We start from the raw sequence: 14,982 nt of genomic DNA, 5'->3' as shown, positions 1-14,982 counted from the left end.
GTGTGTCAGCTGGGCTCGTGTGTGAATACTGACCGTGTGTGTGTGTTTGACAGAGTACAATAACAGAAGATGTGGATTCAGTCGAGTGTGAGGTCATTGATCCGGCGTGGGTGGGAGGGGATATAATGTGCATCGATCTGAGGTTCGCCGTGCTCCGTCACTCACCGCTGCTCTTATTGGACATTGATCTCCACGCTGTGTTGATCGCTCCTGTATCGACGAGGAGAAACACACACACAGAGCGGAGACTTCCTCATATATATACAGTGTTTATTAATACGCACACACACACTTAAGATGTACAGAGCGAGAGCGAGAAGGTGTGAGCTGCGCACGTTGTGAATGTTTAGGAGCTCAGCGGTGTTATTGGTTCAGCCGTCGCCATGGCAACCCGCCTCACCTCTCCGCCAGTGCTGCAGAAAGCTCGAGGAGAACACACACAGCGTATATATGAATGCATACACACATTCATATTCATTGATTTTCCCTCCTCTCCAGCTGTCAGTCTTCTTCTCTTCTTGTATTTATCTCATCTCCTTCCCCTCCGTTTCTTCTTCACATAAGTTCTCTCCTCTTCTTCATGCGTCCGTTCTCTCTTCTCAAGTTGTGTTTGCTTGTTCGCTCTGTTTCTCCTTCTTGCTCTTCTCATCCTGGGGTGCATGCCAGTGTACCAGTTTTTGATCGTTACGCACTCCTCGCTCGATCTGGAAATTGTTCCCCGTCTTCCATCATGAACGCCGTTTCAATGCTCCTTTTTCTGCTTTGACGGTTGAGGAGGGATCTCTCAGGAGACATGTGCGAGGGCACATTAGACCAACCTTTGACCTGACTGATACATCCCCCTTTATTGGAAATCTGTCCGTGATTGGACGCTGCAGCTGACTATGGTTTGATACCGGTGTGGACTGACGAATAACAGAACCAACTCAACTTGCTCCCTAGTGTTATATATTATATGTTTTCAGATGTACTTAAGAATAGTGGATCTGTAGGTTGGATTGACAAATGATAAAAAATATTATACACATTTTAATTGTTGATTGTAATTTCCATCCAGTCATATATGTGAGGCTGAAAATCCCACTTGGTTGGAAGTACAGTCTAATGTGAAGTATATTTACATAATTTACACTTCAGTCAAAGGAAGGAAAAGACACAAGAATTAGGATGTTCCCCAGGTTCCTCTACCTCTTCAGAGATTCACCTGCTCACTCCTTCCTTCCCTCCTTTCTTCCTTATTCCCCTCGAGGAAGGTTTTATGGTTGCTTGATTCTCCTGTGCACTCTCTTCTCTCATCCCTCCTTTCCTTCCCTCTTTTGCCTCCCCTCCCCTATTTCTCATTCACATCGTGTCCTCGCTGCTGTCTCTCCATCCATCCGGCCTCCCTCAGAGCTCCTTCCTGTTCTTCCCCCACCTCTCCTAAGGGTTTCAAAGAATGGATCAATGTTTGAAAATCACAACCAGTGGGAGAGGATGTCCTCAAAGCAGAGAGTATCTCGCTTAAAAAAAGGAAGACATTTGACACATGTTTTGTGTAAAACAGCCAAATATTGGAAATAAAGATCCATCTGGTGTGTTGGACCTCGTTTGGAGAGCTGTTTTGAGAAAGTGTTTCAGCCGATTTTTAGGAGATCTAAAAACATCTAAAAATGGCTAAAAAAGTAATTCAGTGCAATTTGTCTTCTTTCATCTCTCCTCCACAGTTGGCCATGGTCAGAGTGAAGGAGACAGGATGAACATCAAAGATTTCCAGGTTTACATCAGAGACTCTCTGCAGCACGTTGACCTGATGAAGACTCGCCACCCGGACCTGCCCGTCTTCATCGTGGGTCACTCCATGGTAAGGACACTGTCCATGCAGTATGTTGCTGTTAAGTGCAAAGATAATGCATCAACCTTTGTTATTTATTTATTTTGTTTTTTTAACTTTATTATTGTGTTACAAATCATAGCTGAGAGGATCGTGCGACTCTCGCTGTCATGGAGGTTTGTTTTGTTTGGTGCAGGGTTACATACAGCGTGCACGAGGCACACAGAGAGTGACAGCTGCATGAAATTGAAGGGCAAGTCTGGTTCAAGCACAGGAATGGAAAGTACTGAGATCAGAGTCAAGAGGTTTTCTGCAACACTGTGACATTCAAATGAAAGAAATGACACACACTCTGCTTTCAGCATGAAGTGGTTTTATGTCCCAAAATAGCCGAGCATGAATAACCACAGAGTGCATGGTGTTGTGCTCAGAACTGAAGGAAATCAGAGTTAAATGACAGAATCAGGTGTATTATTACTGGCACTTACAATGCAGTAAAATACTTATTATACTATAGTATATACTATACTATATATTATTACTATATCCTGATTTTAAAGACATTTATTTGGCTCATTTTGGTCCCAGCACCAGATCCATTATTTCTGTAAGGTGGAAAAATGCAACCTTTCAGCTGCATACAGTCCAGCAAATGTTTGCTAGGTTCTCAGAAAAGTCCTGGTTACCTTTAACACAGTGACACAGATTCTGCACAGCCAGCAGCAGATGCTCACTGAAAACCTCCAACAGAGCACTTACAGTACAGGTTCAGTGACCTGCTCAAGGGCAATGTGGCTGTGTTTGTGGACGGAGAGGAGAGAGTGTGCTCACTTTCTACTGCCAGTCAGGGGATCTATGTAATGTTTCATGCAAAGTCATATTCTACTGACCCTCTGCATGTTATTATTCACCCTCTGTTTCACTGAAACATATCTGGCTTTCACTGTTTAAATATGGAATAATTTACAGCTGCAATTTCATTATTCATTATTCATGAATCTGTTGATTATTTTTCAATGAAAAGATTAATTAATCAGACTTAAAGGAATATTTTGACATTTTGGGAGCTAAACTTATTTGCCTTAGATAAACACAAGGAGATCGATCCCATTCATTTTTTCTGATAAATATAAAGTTACAGGTTACACAACAACTTAGCTTAGCTAAGCTTAGCTTAGCACAGGGGCTGGAAACAGCTAGCCTTCCTCTATCAGATGGCAACAAAATTCACCTATCAGCAGTGTAATTACTGAGCTTCAGAGGTGCTGGTAGGTAGATTTTTTTTTTCTTTCTTTTTTTACTTTAGCACAGTGCTGTAGCCATTAATATAGAGATATGACAGTGGTGTCTAGCTTATTAAAGATAGAATGGCACTCCACCGAGACCCAACAGTCACCTTTATCAAGTCTCATCCAATATTAAACTTGATAGGCCTGCATCACTCTAAAAGTTAGACCACCCATAACCATAATTCAAGCTCACCAGATTTAGGATCAGCATGAAACTGTGCTGATAGAAACCATCCATCTAAATACATTATTACATTATTCCCTGAGAAAGTAATGAAATGTCTATCTTGCAATGTTAAAGTAAGTGACAAAAAATTCCTGGATCTGTCCTTTATCTGGATCCGCTCAAAAAGTTTTGTACAGTAGTTTTTGTCTAATCCTGCTGACAAGCCAACCAACAATCCAACAGACATGGGTGAAAACATAACCTATTTGGCGCAGGTAATTATTTTATCTCTTGGCAAACAATAGCTGGGCAGTTACCTTTAAGTTTATATACTGTTTTATATAGTGAACAGTGTTTAACATAACACATGTGGGACTGTTGCAGATAAGAAATCATTAAATCAATTGTACATTTCCCCACTGTTTGAGTTCAAATGTAGTTTCATTCAACACAGACAGCATCAGGAAGTCTTTGAAGAGCCCCAAATGTGGCTCTGTGAAATCTACACACACACGGTTGAGCTAACATTCTCATTGAGAAAAAAATTACATAACGCCTGGACACAAAAAGCATCGACACAGGCCAAGAAACTATTTATAATTGATCAGTTTATTCAGTTTTTCACAAGGCTGCATTCAACTTCTCTGGACCTCCCTGTGCTCTAACAAACAGCAGTGATGAGTTATATAATAAATGATTTCTCTGTGTTTTGTAGGTCGATTCAATGTGTGTGCTCTTGTTCTGTTGGAGGAGCAAGCTGCAATAGAACGCACAAATATTTGCATGTATGCAGCTTTATCTGCAAACTAACTTCACCGGCACAAAACAAGAGATACTTTGAACAGAGTGCAGTCAGCATCACCTGTGTATGCCAAACACAAATACACAGTTTTTAGTCTTTAAGCCCACAGCTGGAGGGCTCCTTTCAAGCAGCGCAACACAGAGGATGAATGCAAATTCGTTACAGAACTGTTCTTCCATGAGAAGCGTGGAGCCTTGTTATCTCGCAGCACAGCGCTGAGGGGCTGGAGCTGGGGCTGCTGGATTCAACAGAAAAAAGGTTGTTTTATTCATATCACTGCATATGTTTGCTATCATAGCATCACTTGCAGTCTGAAGACAATCTGAAGCTACTGTATGTTCAACACGTTATTACCCAAATATTATTTTCCACTGAGCCTTTACGTTGTGTGTTTTATATCAGACTTTCCTCCAGCTTCTCCTTGTGACTGAGGTCATATTGAAAGACCTCAGTTGGGCTTTTGGATGCTTTAGACAACACTCCATTTAATTCATGAGTCTGTTTTTACAAACCTTTTATGGCTCGTGCTCTCGCGGGCAGCAGTACTGTATTTATATAAAGACAGAGGCTGTGTTCAAAACAATCCGAGGCCGTAGGAGCACAGGCGAAAATAGTTCAGTGCAAATTAAACTGTGGGATCCCAGATGGAGGTTGAGCGCCTGTTTAGACATCCGAGTCTGTAAATATCAAAGCAGAGCTGACCGAAGTCACTGTTTCTCATCCCCTCTTCTCTCCTTTCTCTCTCGTTTCTTCTCTACCTTCTGTTCATCCCTCCATCTGTGTCATTTCATCGTCACTCACTGCTGTCATGTAAGCCAGTCCACCTGTCCTAACAGCTGCTTTCATTTCCTGTCATCTCTTTCCTCCACGGCACCTTCCTGTTTTCTTCCTTTCATTTGTTTTGCTTTGATTTAATTTTCTCATTTACTTTCGTTCTCCTCATTTCCTCCTCGTTCATTCTTGTCCTCCCTGTCCTTTCTCTTTCATAGCCATTCTTCCTTTCCATCTCCTTTCCTTTCCTCTCCTTTCCTCTCTCTCCTTCAGGAAACCCAGCCCAAATGAAATGTTGTTTCACTGTGTTTTTACAGGCCTCATTTCCCAGCTTCCCAGTGTTGTGACTCCTCATCCTGTTTCTGTTAGCCTGTTCCTCTGCTCCTCTGTTTGTATGAATCTGTATTTAACAGGGCGAGAATGACGCAAAAACTACAAAACAAGGGAAACCACCTGTGGATTCTACAGTATCCAATGATAACATCCTGAGGAGACTGTGGAGCAGTTAACGGACTCTAGCCACAGTGTAGATTTAATAAAGAAAGATGTCTCACTCCTCAGACATCACCTGCTCCACTGCTAGTGGCCGTGTTTTCAAGCAAGGGGGTTGAGTTTAAGTCTATTGTGAGCAGTAAAGAAACTGAATCACTGTCATTTTCCCTATTCGCTAGCAGGTGTGGTGTCGCCCAACTGTAATTTTTATAAAATGGCTTTTGTTCGCAGAAAGTAGTGTACAAACAGTCGACAGTACATTTCCTGGTTGAAGGCATTTTATAGTAGATTCATTAAAGTAACACTCTGAATAATGGCATATTAGCATAACACATTAGCATTCTGACGTTAGCATCTAGCTCAGAGCACCTCTGTGCTTAAGAAGGCTACAGCCTCAAAGAGCCGCTAGCGTGGCTGTAAACTCTTAATAACTATAGGCAAATAATAATAATTATATTAAACAGTATAATTTTCAAAGCATGCAAGATAATGTGAAGAATTAGTTGTACAACACAGTGACTATTTCACAGTTTTCTCTGCATCTTGTTTCATTATGCACTAATTCAAGAACTGGAGCAGCTTATCTGTGTTGTATCAGCTCATGGGAATGCTGACAAATGCCTTCAGCTCTCATCTCGCTCTTCCTCTTTTCTCTCTGTCTCCATCAGTATTTTTTGCCAAGGCTCAGCTGTCCTACTTCCTCAGTGCCAGAGTTTTATGTAATAGTTTGTCCCTGTTTATGGCCTTCGGTGTATTTGTTCAGCTTTTCAACCCTCCATCTCTCCCTGTAGACTCCATCTCACTCAGTGTCTTCTCGTTTCTTCTGTATAGCCTCTTCACTCTGTTTATAATTGTTCACTTTTTTACTGAGTTGTTTGATCTTGTTGGTTAAATGTTTAATTGGTGAGGGTTGAATCCAAATCACATGAAGATAAGTGCCGTCCAATGAAAAGGCTTCTTATGTAATTAAAACTCCAGTCCAGTGAATTCAGCTTTCTCATAAACAAATCCAGCATCACTTATTATTTAGGGATTTCCTGCTGCAGCCGTGCAGGTTCATTTGTCTGCAATCTCCATACATTTACCTAAGACCTCATTCAAATTCTAACTGGGGGGAGTAGGTTTGTTACCAGCCTGTTGAACAGTACTACAACCTACTTCATAAATAATGTCAATGTATTAGCTGTGTAGCCCATATAATGCCAGTATGTTAGCCATATTGCCCATATAATGCCAGTATGTTAGCCATATTGCCCATATAATGCCTGTATGTTAGCTGTGTAGCTAATATAATGCCTGTATGTTTGTTGTTTTGCCCATATGATGTCAGTATGTTGGCTGTAAAGTCTATATAATGTCAGTATGCTGGCTCCCAAGGCAATTTTTAACAGTTCAACTCCGCCTACTGTCAGTGAACGGACAGCATACAATACCAGTATTCATCCTCTCAACCAAAGTTCTGAGGGAGAAAGTGTACTGAGGCCTCTTCTTAAAGAGCTTCTCTGTCCCCATCCTCCCTCTCTCTCTCTCTCTCTCTCTGCTCTTCACTGTTCACACTTATCTCTCTCTATCATTGGAACCCACTCCACAAAATGTGTGTGTGTGGAAGGGCATGACCCACAATGGGCTTTTGGACCAAATTACATACAGTCATCTTGTTGTATTTGAGTAAATGTGTTGAACTGATCAGTCATTCTGGGCAGTTTGAATCATTCAAGTGAATTTCACCATGTCATTTTTGAGTGAGCGTGTGTGTGTGTCATGGTGTTTACACATGGAGATGTCAGTTTTAACTTGTCTTTGAGTTGGTGCTGGAATGTGTGTGTAATGGAGAGACGTGAAAATGAAGGGAAACAAGAGATGGAGCCTCTGTGTGGGCATATGCATGCAGGCAGCAGTGAGTGAGTGTGTGCTTTAGAAAGTGAGATTTTCTGGTGGGAAATGTTTTGTGTTTTAGTGCCTCTTTTCATGAAGTGGGCCTGTCATTGGCCCCAGCCTGATGAATATTCAGTCGAGTGACAAAGAACGCTCACATAAACAAAGTTGAAGCCAATTAGTCCCCAAAGAGAGAGAGGGAGAAAGGGAGAGAGAGAGAGAGAGGGACATATTCACCCATGCAGAATCACAGTGCTCGTGTGTGCATCGGTCTGACACTTGCACTTGTTGCGTACGAGAAGAGAAACCACGACAGAGTGAACCACGGCAAATCGATTTGAATCTTGGCCGCCACAGAGCTGCTAATTATCATGGCCTTACATCATAGGATTTAAATCACAATCCCAAATGTCAGTGTGGGTGCCAAGGTGTGGCCTTGCCGCTGTTCGTTGCAGCTATGCGGTGCAAGCCGTGCCCCGAAGGGCCGTGGGTTCATGTTTGCAATTTCTCTCTCAGTCTTTGCGGAGCAACAGCAACAAAAGAACAGGGTGGAAATTCACGCCTGTCTTAACAAAAGAAGGATTGTTTTCTGTTCGTCTTGACCTCTGAGGAGTTTTCCCACTCCTCCTCGCATCAGAACCTCTCACCTACTTTTCCGGGACCCTCCCACTCCTGTTAGAGGAGAGAAGACACTCCCTGTCTTCTGTTAGATGTCATCATCCCCTCACCATTTTTAAGCCAATCCAATCCAATTGCTTTAACCTCTTGTTTTGTTACCTCTCTCTCCATCGTCAGTCAGGTCACTGCAATATGGCATTTCTCACCATTGGCTGCTTTTACTGTTTAAGATCTTGAGAGTCAGATTAATATTACCATTGCCGTCATTACAAGCTGCCCTCACTAAGTCTCAGATTAATTCCTGCCATGTGATAATTTAAGGATAGGATCAAGACAAATCGTGCAATTTTGTTTTATCAACTATGTTCATTGCATAACTGAAAGGCTGCCTGCAACTTATAACTTGAAACTGGACCATTTGCAACACTGTTTTGCACAACAACCAAACAAAAATGCTGATATCAGATCACATGACTGTCATTTGGTACTTAAAGGACCAGCTGACACTATGGTCAGCAAACAGCTTGTGACACAGATCACACTGCAATGAAATCACCGTGATTGATTTGTGGATTAACGCTCCACGTGAATCTTGAATTCTGTTAATCAAAACATAAACAAGTTACAGGTCTGTTAAGTCTATCTATTAGTCGTTTAGTCTCTATCAAACCAACATTCCAGAGTCTTCATTTACTGTCATAAATGATAAAGAAAAGCAGCAAATCCTCACATGTAAGAAGCTGGGACCAGCAGACCACCAGTGTTTTGTAGACTCAGTAGCTGCCTCTTAACTGGAACCACATTTTTTATCTATGATACCATTAAAGTTATAATTGTATCCATCATTTTGTTCAGTGTAAAGGTGTGATTCATTTGGTCGTCTGGCACCATAACTTCCAGGAAAAAGTCTGAGCCTGAGGAAGGAAGTCAGCGATTGTGTCTAAACATAAAACGCATAAAACTCCGGATAGATTCTCATCAGAAATGTTGGTTGTTTCAAAATGTGGACAACAACTCCCATGATCCTATGCTACTCGTGTCTTCTGATTTGTTTTAAGTGAGAGATTCTTAGTGGGAAGAAAATCACAGCATCTCACCTTCTTATAAAGAAAAGTACCTCATCAATTCAATTCCCGACTGTTTGTTTTATTTAGGGTGGTGCCATCTCCATCCTGACGGCTTGTGAGAGGCCCAGTGATTTCGCAGGGGTGGTCCTGATTGCTCCGATGGTCCAGATGAATCCAGACTCGGCCACACCGTTCAAGGTACCACATTACGTCTACTCGTTCTCTCAACTGCTTTTGACTTTTGCTCTCTGCTTTCCTTCCTAATCAAGTCACACTATTCAGTTCGGTACTCAGTTAACCCAGAAGTCAGTCGTCTTACTCCACTGAGCCCTTCTGCGGGTAATGACTGTAACACTGACACCTTTTATTCTGCGTGTGTGTGTGTTGAGAATCAGTGTAAGTACCACTTGAGCAGCATTAGCTGTCTCTTACTGAATCACAGATACAAGTGTGTCCGGTTTTTCTGGACCAAACGCCAACGAAGCTGGTGTCAAAGTCTGCATTATTAGTCTGTTTTAACAAGTTAAAATGTGTTTTTGGATCCTGCACTGACATAAACATACAGTCAGGACACACTGGGTGAATTATGCAGCACACACACTCATAGTTCTATGACTGTCTCTCTTTGTAACACTCGGCAGATGGCGAGAAAAAGGAGAGCGATAGATTCTTTAGGGAGGTGTTGATGTGTGAAAATAAACAATGCAATGCCCCGGCGTGATTTGTTTTTCACTGTTTGCAGGTTTTCCTGGCGAAGGTCCTGAACCACATGCTGCCCAGCCTCACTCTGGGCTCCATCGAGTCCAAGTGGGTCTCACGGGACAAGAAGCAGGTAGGAGACAAATGTTTGTGGGCGCGTTTGTCGGCTGGGAGAGCTGCATTGTAATTTGTGATTTAATTATCAGGTATGTGTGTCGCTGAAAATAGAATTTGCGAGGTCTCAAGGGGGAAATGTGCGTGATTGAAGTCATGCACTGGGTTTTTTTGGACAGTCCCAGGATGGAAGTCAGCCCCACAGTGCATACTTTGAACCCTGTCCAAGCCTTATCTCGCCAAATTTCTGTGTGTACCTTGGGTGGGTTGTATTGTGTTATATCTAATTATAAAAGCAGGTGCCTGTACTGTGTCACCTACAGGACAAAGGTCTGTTGTTTAGTATTTGTATTTGGTCGTGTGTGTTACTTGTATAATCTCAAGAGGAACCACGGAAGAGACAAAAACACACACAGGTGCTTCTGCACGCCTCTGCCGGCACGTATATGTGTCTGTGAATGTCGTCTGTGGTACAGTTGGGGTTGTGTGTGAACATACATCATACCCGTGCGTGTCTGCAAGTATTGACACAGCAAAGCCGCCTTTTGCAGAAACAGTCTGTAGTTACAATAGGATCCCACATCCTGCTGCTTCTGCTTCCCACAGTCCGTTAGAGGAAGTGGTGTTATCACATGTCTCAGGTAGAAGAACAGACACAACAGATTCAACAGATAAGTACCTGAATCATTGATAGAAAAAATAACTTTTAAGATGTTTTTATAATCAGATAGTTGACAGCAAAGAAAGGTAGCATGTAGATAGCTACTGTGTGTGTCACAGTTCAAAATAGGACCCAAATACAGAGGCAAACTAAACTAATGAGGGGGTGAGGTGCAGGTGGAGAGACACTGGAAAGAGGGCGGAGCTAACAAGGCTGATGTGAGACAGGTGTGGGGGGAGGTGCACAGGAACACAGGAGGGAAACACAACACTGGGAACACAGGTGAGGGGGAAGTAGAAAGGGACAACAAGGCACAAGAGGATAGAACTACAAAATAAAACAGGAAATAAGTAACCTAAACCCAAAACCATGACAGTATGGTGCAGGTTTGGATATACTGTATAGTTTAGCTCTTGGTATCACCACCGCAACAGTAAACAGATGTATCGTACATGGCTGGGCGATATCATGCTCTATTTGTGATTTTATTATTATTATTATCCCAAATGTTCACTTTTTTTCTTTGGCTTTTGGATATGAGCGACAGTGGAAAGATCCACCTTGTTTCATTGCCTAGGAGTAATGAAATTGTCAGTTGCCTTATTTATATTGTTTCATTCACCGTGATAGCGAGAGGGAATCATTTACTCTCCAAACTTCTCAAATGGTTTCACTGTTTGAAGCCCAAAGAGTTAAAATTATCCAATATTTCACCAAAAAATAAAGATAAGAGAAATACCCAAGAAATAAATACAAATTTGTGGAGCAGAACTTTGTTTTTTCTTCTTTCCTCTTCCACTAATCATTTCACAACGCCTCTGATTGATCTTGTGAGCCTTGGATGGGCCTGACCTCCAGGCAGAGAACCACTGTGCTACACAAGCTAAAATATTAAGGAGCAAATATGTTCTGATACAAAAACAATGAATCATTAACATTCTAAAAGAAACTTCTAAATCTTCGCTCTAAGTATTTACTGCAGCTCTACCTTTCCACAGTTAGATGAAGTCTACAACTATCAGTCCAGCAAAAAGAAAGTTTAAAGATGATTTGTGTTATGTAATTATTTATCCCAAATGACTTTGTGTGATTTGTTGTTATCTCAGTTTTGAAGGAAATGTCTCGCCTCGTGTTTCGGAGTGTCACGACTCCTCTGAGCCGCCGAACAGGTCGTGTTGTGTCACAGCTCGGCTTACAGTCATTCATTATTCAAAGCAGCAGCACATGTGGCCTGAGAGGAGTCGCTTCTGTTAGAGTCAGCCATCAGCTGTGTTTACATATACGCTGAACAGAGAAGGGAGTGTGTGACTTATGTGAGGACACATATGGAACTGGAAAGTCTTCATGTTTGATGTCAGTGGAATGGGGTGTGTCCTGTGGTATTCAACGCTGATTTCAACTAATGTAAAGTGACACATCCACTTTCATCTTTCCTCTGACTCTTATTTTGCTTTCCATAAAAGCCCCTCATCCATTTATTTATTCTTCTCACACACGCTCACACGTTTTCATCGCTCTCCTTTCCTCCATGGAGGCTCTCCTTCTCTTGACTTTCTTCCATATTTGGATTAAAGTATGGAGTTTATTGTTCTTGCTAAATATAGACGCTTAATACAAACATCCCGCCCTTACACTACCACTTTATAAATGCCAAAATGAAATTGGCTGATTGTTATATGAAGAAAGAAATGGAAAAAACATGCAGAGTTTAAAGTAGGTTTTTTTGGACAGTCCCAGGATGGAAGTCAGCCCCACAGTGCATACTTTGAACCCTTTCCAAGCCTTATCTCGCCAAATTTCTGTGTGTACCTTGGGTGGGTTGTATTGTGCTATATCTAATTATAAAAGCAGGTGCCTGTACTGTGTCACCTACAGGACAATGGTCTCTTGTTTAGTTTGTATTTGGTCGTGTGTGTTACTTGTATAATCTCAAGAGGAACCACGGAAGAGACAAAAACACACACAGGTGCTTCTGCACGCCTCCGCCGGCACGTATATGTGTCTGTGAATGTCGTCTGTGGTTTTTGTACAGTTGGGGTTGTGTGTGAACATACATCATACCTGTGCCTGTCTGCAAGTATTGACACAGCATAATACAAACATCCCGCCCTTACACTACCACTTTATAAATGCCAAAATGAAATTGGATGATTGTTATATGAAGAAAGAAATGGAAAAAACATGCAGAGTTTAAAGTAGGACAAAGATGTTTGCAAAAGATTTCTCATCATCAAATGGTACGTTAGCCTCTGGGACCGTTGGTCAGAATAAAGTCTGTGAACTTGAAGAAACAGAAGAGCAGCAGGATAAAAGCCTCTCACCCCCGCATCAAAGGAGCATATGTAATAAACCTTGGCCTATAAGTATTTCCTTCATTCTCTCTCCCGCCAGGTGGAGGCGTATGACACCGATGACCTGAACTTCCACGGCGGCATGCGGGTGTCGTTCGGCATGCAGCTGATGGGGGCGGCGGCGCGCATCGAGAGGGAGATCCCGTCCATCAGCTGGCCCTTCCTGCTGCTGCACGGCGACGCTGACAAGCTCTGCGACATCAGAGGCTCCAGGATGATGCACGAGAACGCTCCGAGCTCAGACAAGAAACTCAAGGTGGGGACGGTTTGCCCTCAGGAAGTGTTATGTAATGTATTTAATATAATTCTGTGATTTTAAAGGTATTTATTTGAAATGATTTGTTTGTCAGTGAGACAGCAAAAATGTACGAGGAAGCCACAGCTTCATTTTGTTCACGCTGTTCCTTTTTTAAGAAGGATGTATCGCATCACTGCCTTCTGACATTTTAACAAAGGCATTTGTCCTGGCTGTATGGGAGGCCGCTACAGTTGGAGGCCAAAAGAATAGATGATTTGTGGCTGACTGATACAACTGAATTTCAAAGCAGTGTTAAAATGTGTACTGTTGCCTTGAAAACCTAGTTCAGTAAACTCAGCTTATTGGCAAAAGGTGCCTAAAAGAAGCTGTGTTGGCTGTTTGGATGAGTAACAATTTATATATATTTATATTTTATATATTTATTTAATTATTATGGTCATTATCAGGTTTATACTTTTGTTTTGGGTGTCTATTAGAATAGGTTTACATGCTTGCAAGCTCAAAATACATGCTACTTTTCTCATACTGTCCATTGCTGCAGCACCTCTATTCACCCTCTGTCTGAGCACTTTGCCCAAAAGGCCCAGTCTGCTCTGATTGGTCAACTTTCACAGGCTTGAGCAGGCACCACTAAATCAGGTTTCCTCACCAGCTCCGCCAGTGTTTTTGCATCCAACTATATAGCTGTGACATCCCGACCTTACAGAAATCCTGATGGCTTGTTTGAAGGCTCAGCTTCTGTATACGAGCTGTGTTTTGATACTTGCACAGTATTTACATGGCACGTAACCCTGCTTTACAATCAAAGAGACAGGAAATATCATTTTATACTGTATGGGACCTTTAAATCATAAAAAAGTGCATTGATTAAAGAAATCTTTCAGCTAAAACTTTCTCACACACAGCTGACTCCAGGAGCATTCACTGACGAGGCTGTTTTACAGTAAATACTTCCTCCTCTGTAGAAGGATGTGTATATGTGAAGAAGGAAGTGCACACACTGTCTTATCACATGTTTAATCACATTATTGATGAACAAGAGAAAATTAAACAACTGAAATGAGCGGTGAGAGAAGTGAAGAGAGATTAAAGTTTCATGCTCACTTCTCATCTGCGGGGATGTTCTCCTTTTCTATTGTTCAGTATCACACGGTGTTTGTGAGTTACAGAGGCTGCTTCATCACGAGTTATCAAAGAGGTGACTTGTGTACTTTTGGTCTACTTCAGGTCTACGAGGGAGGCTACCACGCCCTCCACCACGACCTCCCAGAGGTGGCCGAGTCGGTGTTGAAGGAGGTGACCACCTGGATCACAGAGCGCCTGCCTGTCACGAAATCACAAGAACCGCAAGGCTCCTAGAAACATGATACGGTCAACCATACCCCCCCTCCCGTCTGTGCTCCAAGGCAACTGCCACCTCGTCCCAAGACGCCTGCTCACTTTCCAGCAGTCCGTCAGGCTTAACAATACTACTACACTCTCTGGTCTGGGGAAATACATTTGAGCATATCGACTGACATTAATTTCTATGTATAAAAAGTTTACTGACTTAATCCTCTGGGCATATCCTTTGAAATATGTCCACCTCACCTGTGTACCTATCAATCAGCCCAGGTTACACTGATTTGAATTAGATAATGGGGTCAGAAACCACTTCTTATTGTAGGAAGTGGTCACTTTCCCTAAAACTTGTGATCAGGGATGTGTATCTGGGGTAATGGATTTATTTAGTTACTGTTTTACCATTCATCACTGAAGCGCAGCTCAAGTACAGTAAAGTTTAAGCTACAGTATGCTGGGGTTCAAAGTGCAATAATGACGTTTCCATCTCCTCGTTCATACACGCAGGTCAGATTGTTTTCAGTAGCCATGACAAAAGTAATGTGATACGTCATTAATCTGCGCAGGGGCATTTCCTTTTTGCACATCCAACACCACTCACAGGCAGGTCAGAGGTCAGGATCAGCTGGAGGGCAGCACCTCTGGAGCAGCATAGCCAGCTCCTCAC

The 14,982-nt window shown here is 42.3% G+C and overlaps 1 protein-coding gene across 2 annotated transcripts in view; it reads left to right on the top strand.

Moving 5' to 3' along the window:
• Positions 1–14,527, top strand: part of mgll (monoglyceride lipase) — a 33,526-nt gene extending 18,999 nt beyond the window's left edge. For both annotated transcript variants that reach the window (XM_073470975.1, XM_073470974.1), the window contains 5 exons: positions 1,704–1,840; positions 8,978–9,088; positions 9,633–9,722; positions 12,756–12,971; positions 14,202–14,527. In XM_073470975.1, coding sequence (XP_073327076.1) covers positions 1,704–1,840; positions 8,978–9,088; positions 9,633–9,722; positions 12,756–12,971; positions 14,202–14,333 — 686 coding nt within the window. In that variant the 3' untranslated portion in view covers positions 14,334–14,527. The remainder of the gene's footprint in view (positions 1–1,703; positions 1,841–8,977; positions 9,089–9,632; positions 9,723–12,755; positions 12,972–14,201) is intronic.
• Positions 14,528–14,982: the final 455 nt, after the last annotated feature.

This window comes from Pagrus major, chromosome 7 (genome assembly GCF_040436345.1).
Source record: "Pagrus major chromosome 7, Pma_NU_1.0".
In the NCBI taxonomy this organism is placed as follows: Eukaryota; Metazoa; Chordata; class Actinopteri; order Spariformes; family Sparidae; genus Pagrus; species Pagrus major.
The sequence above is the reverse complement of the archived record's forward strand: the minus strand, read 5'-3'. Positions and strand labels throughout refer to the sequence as shown.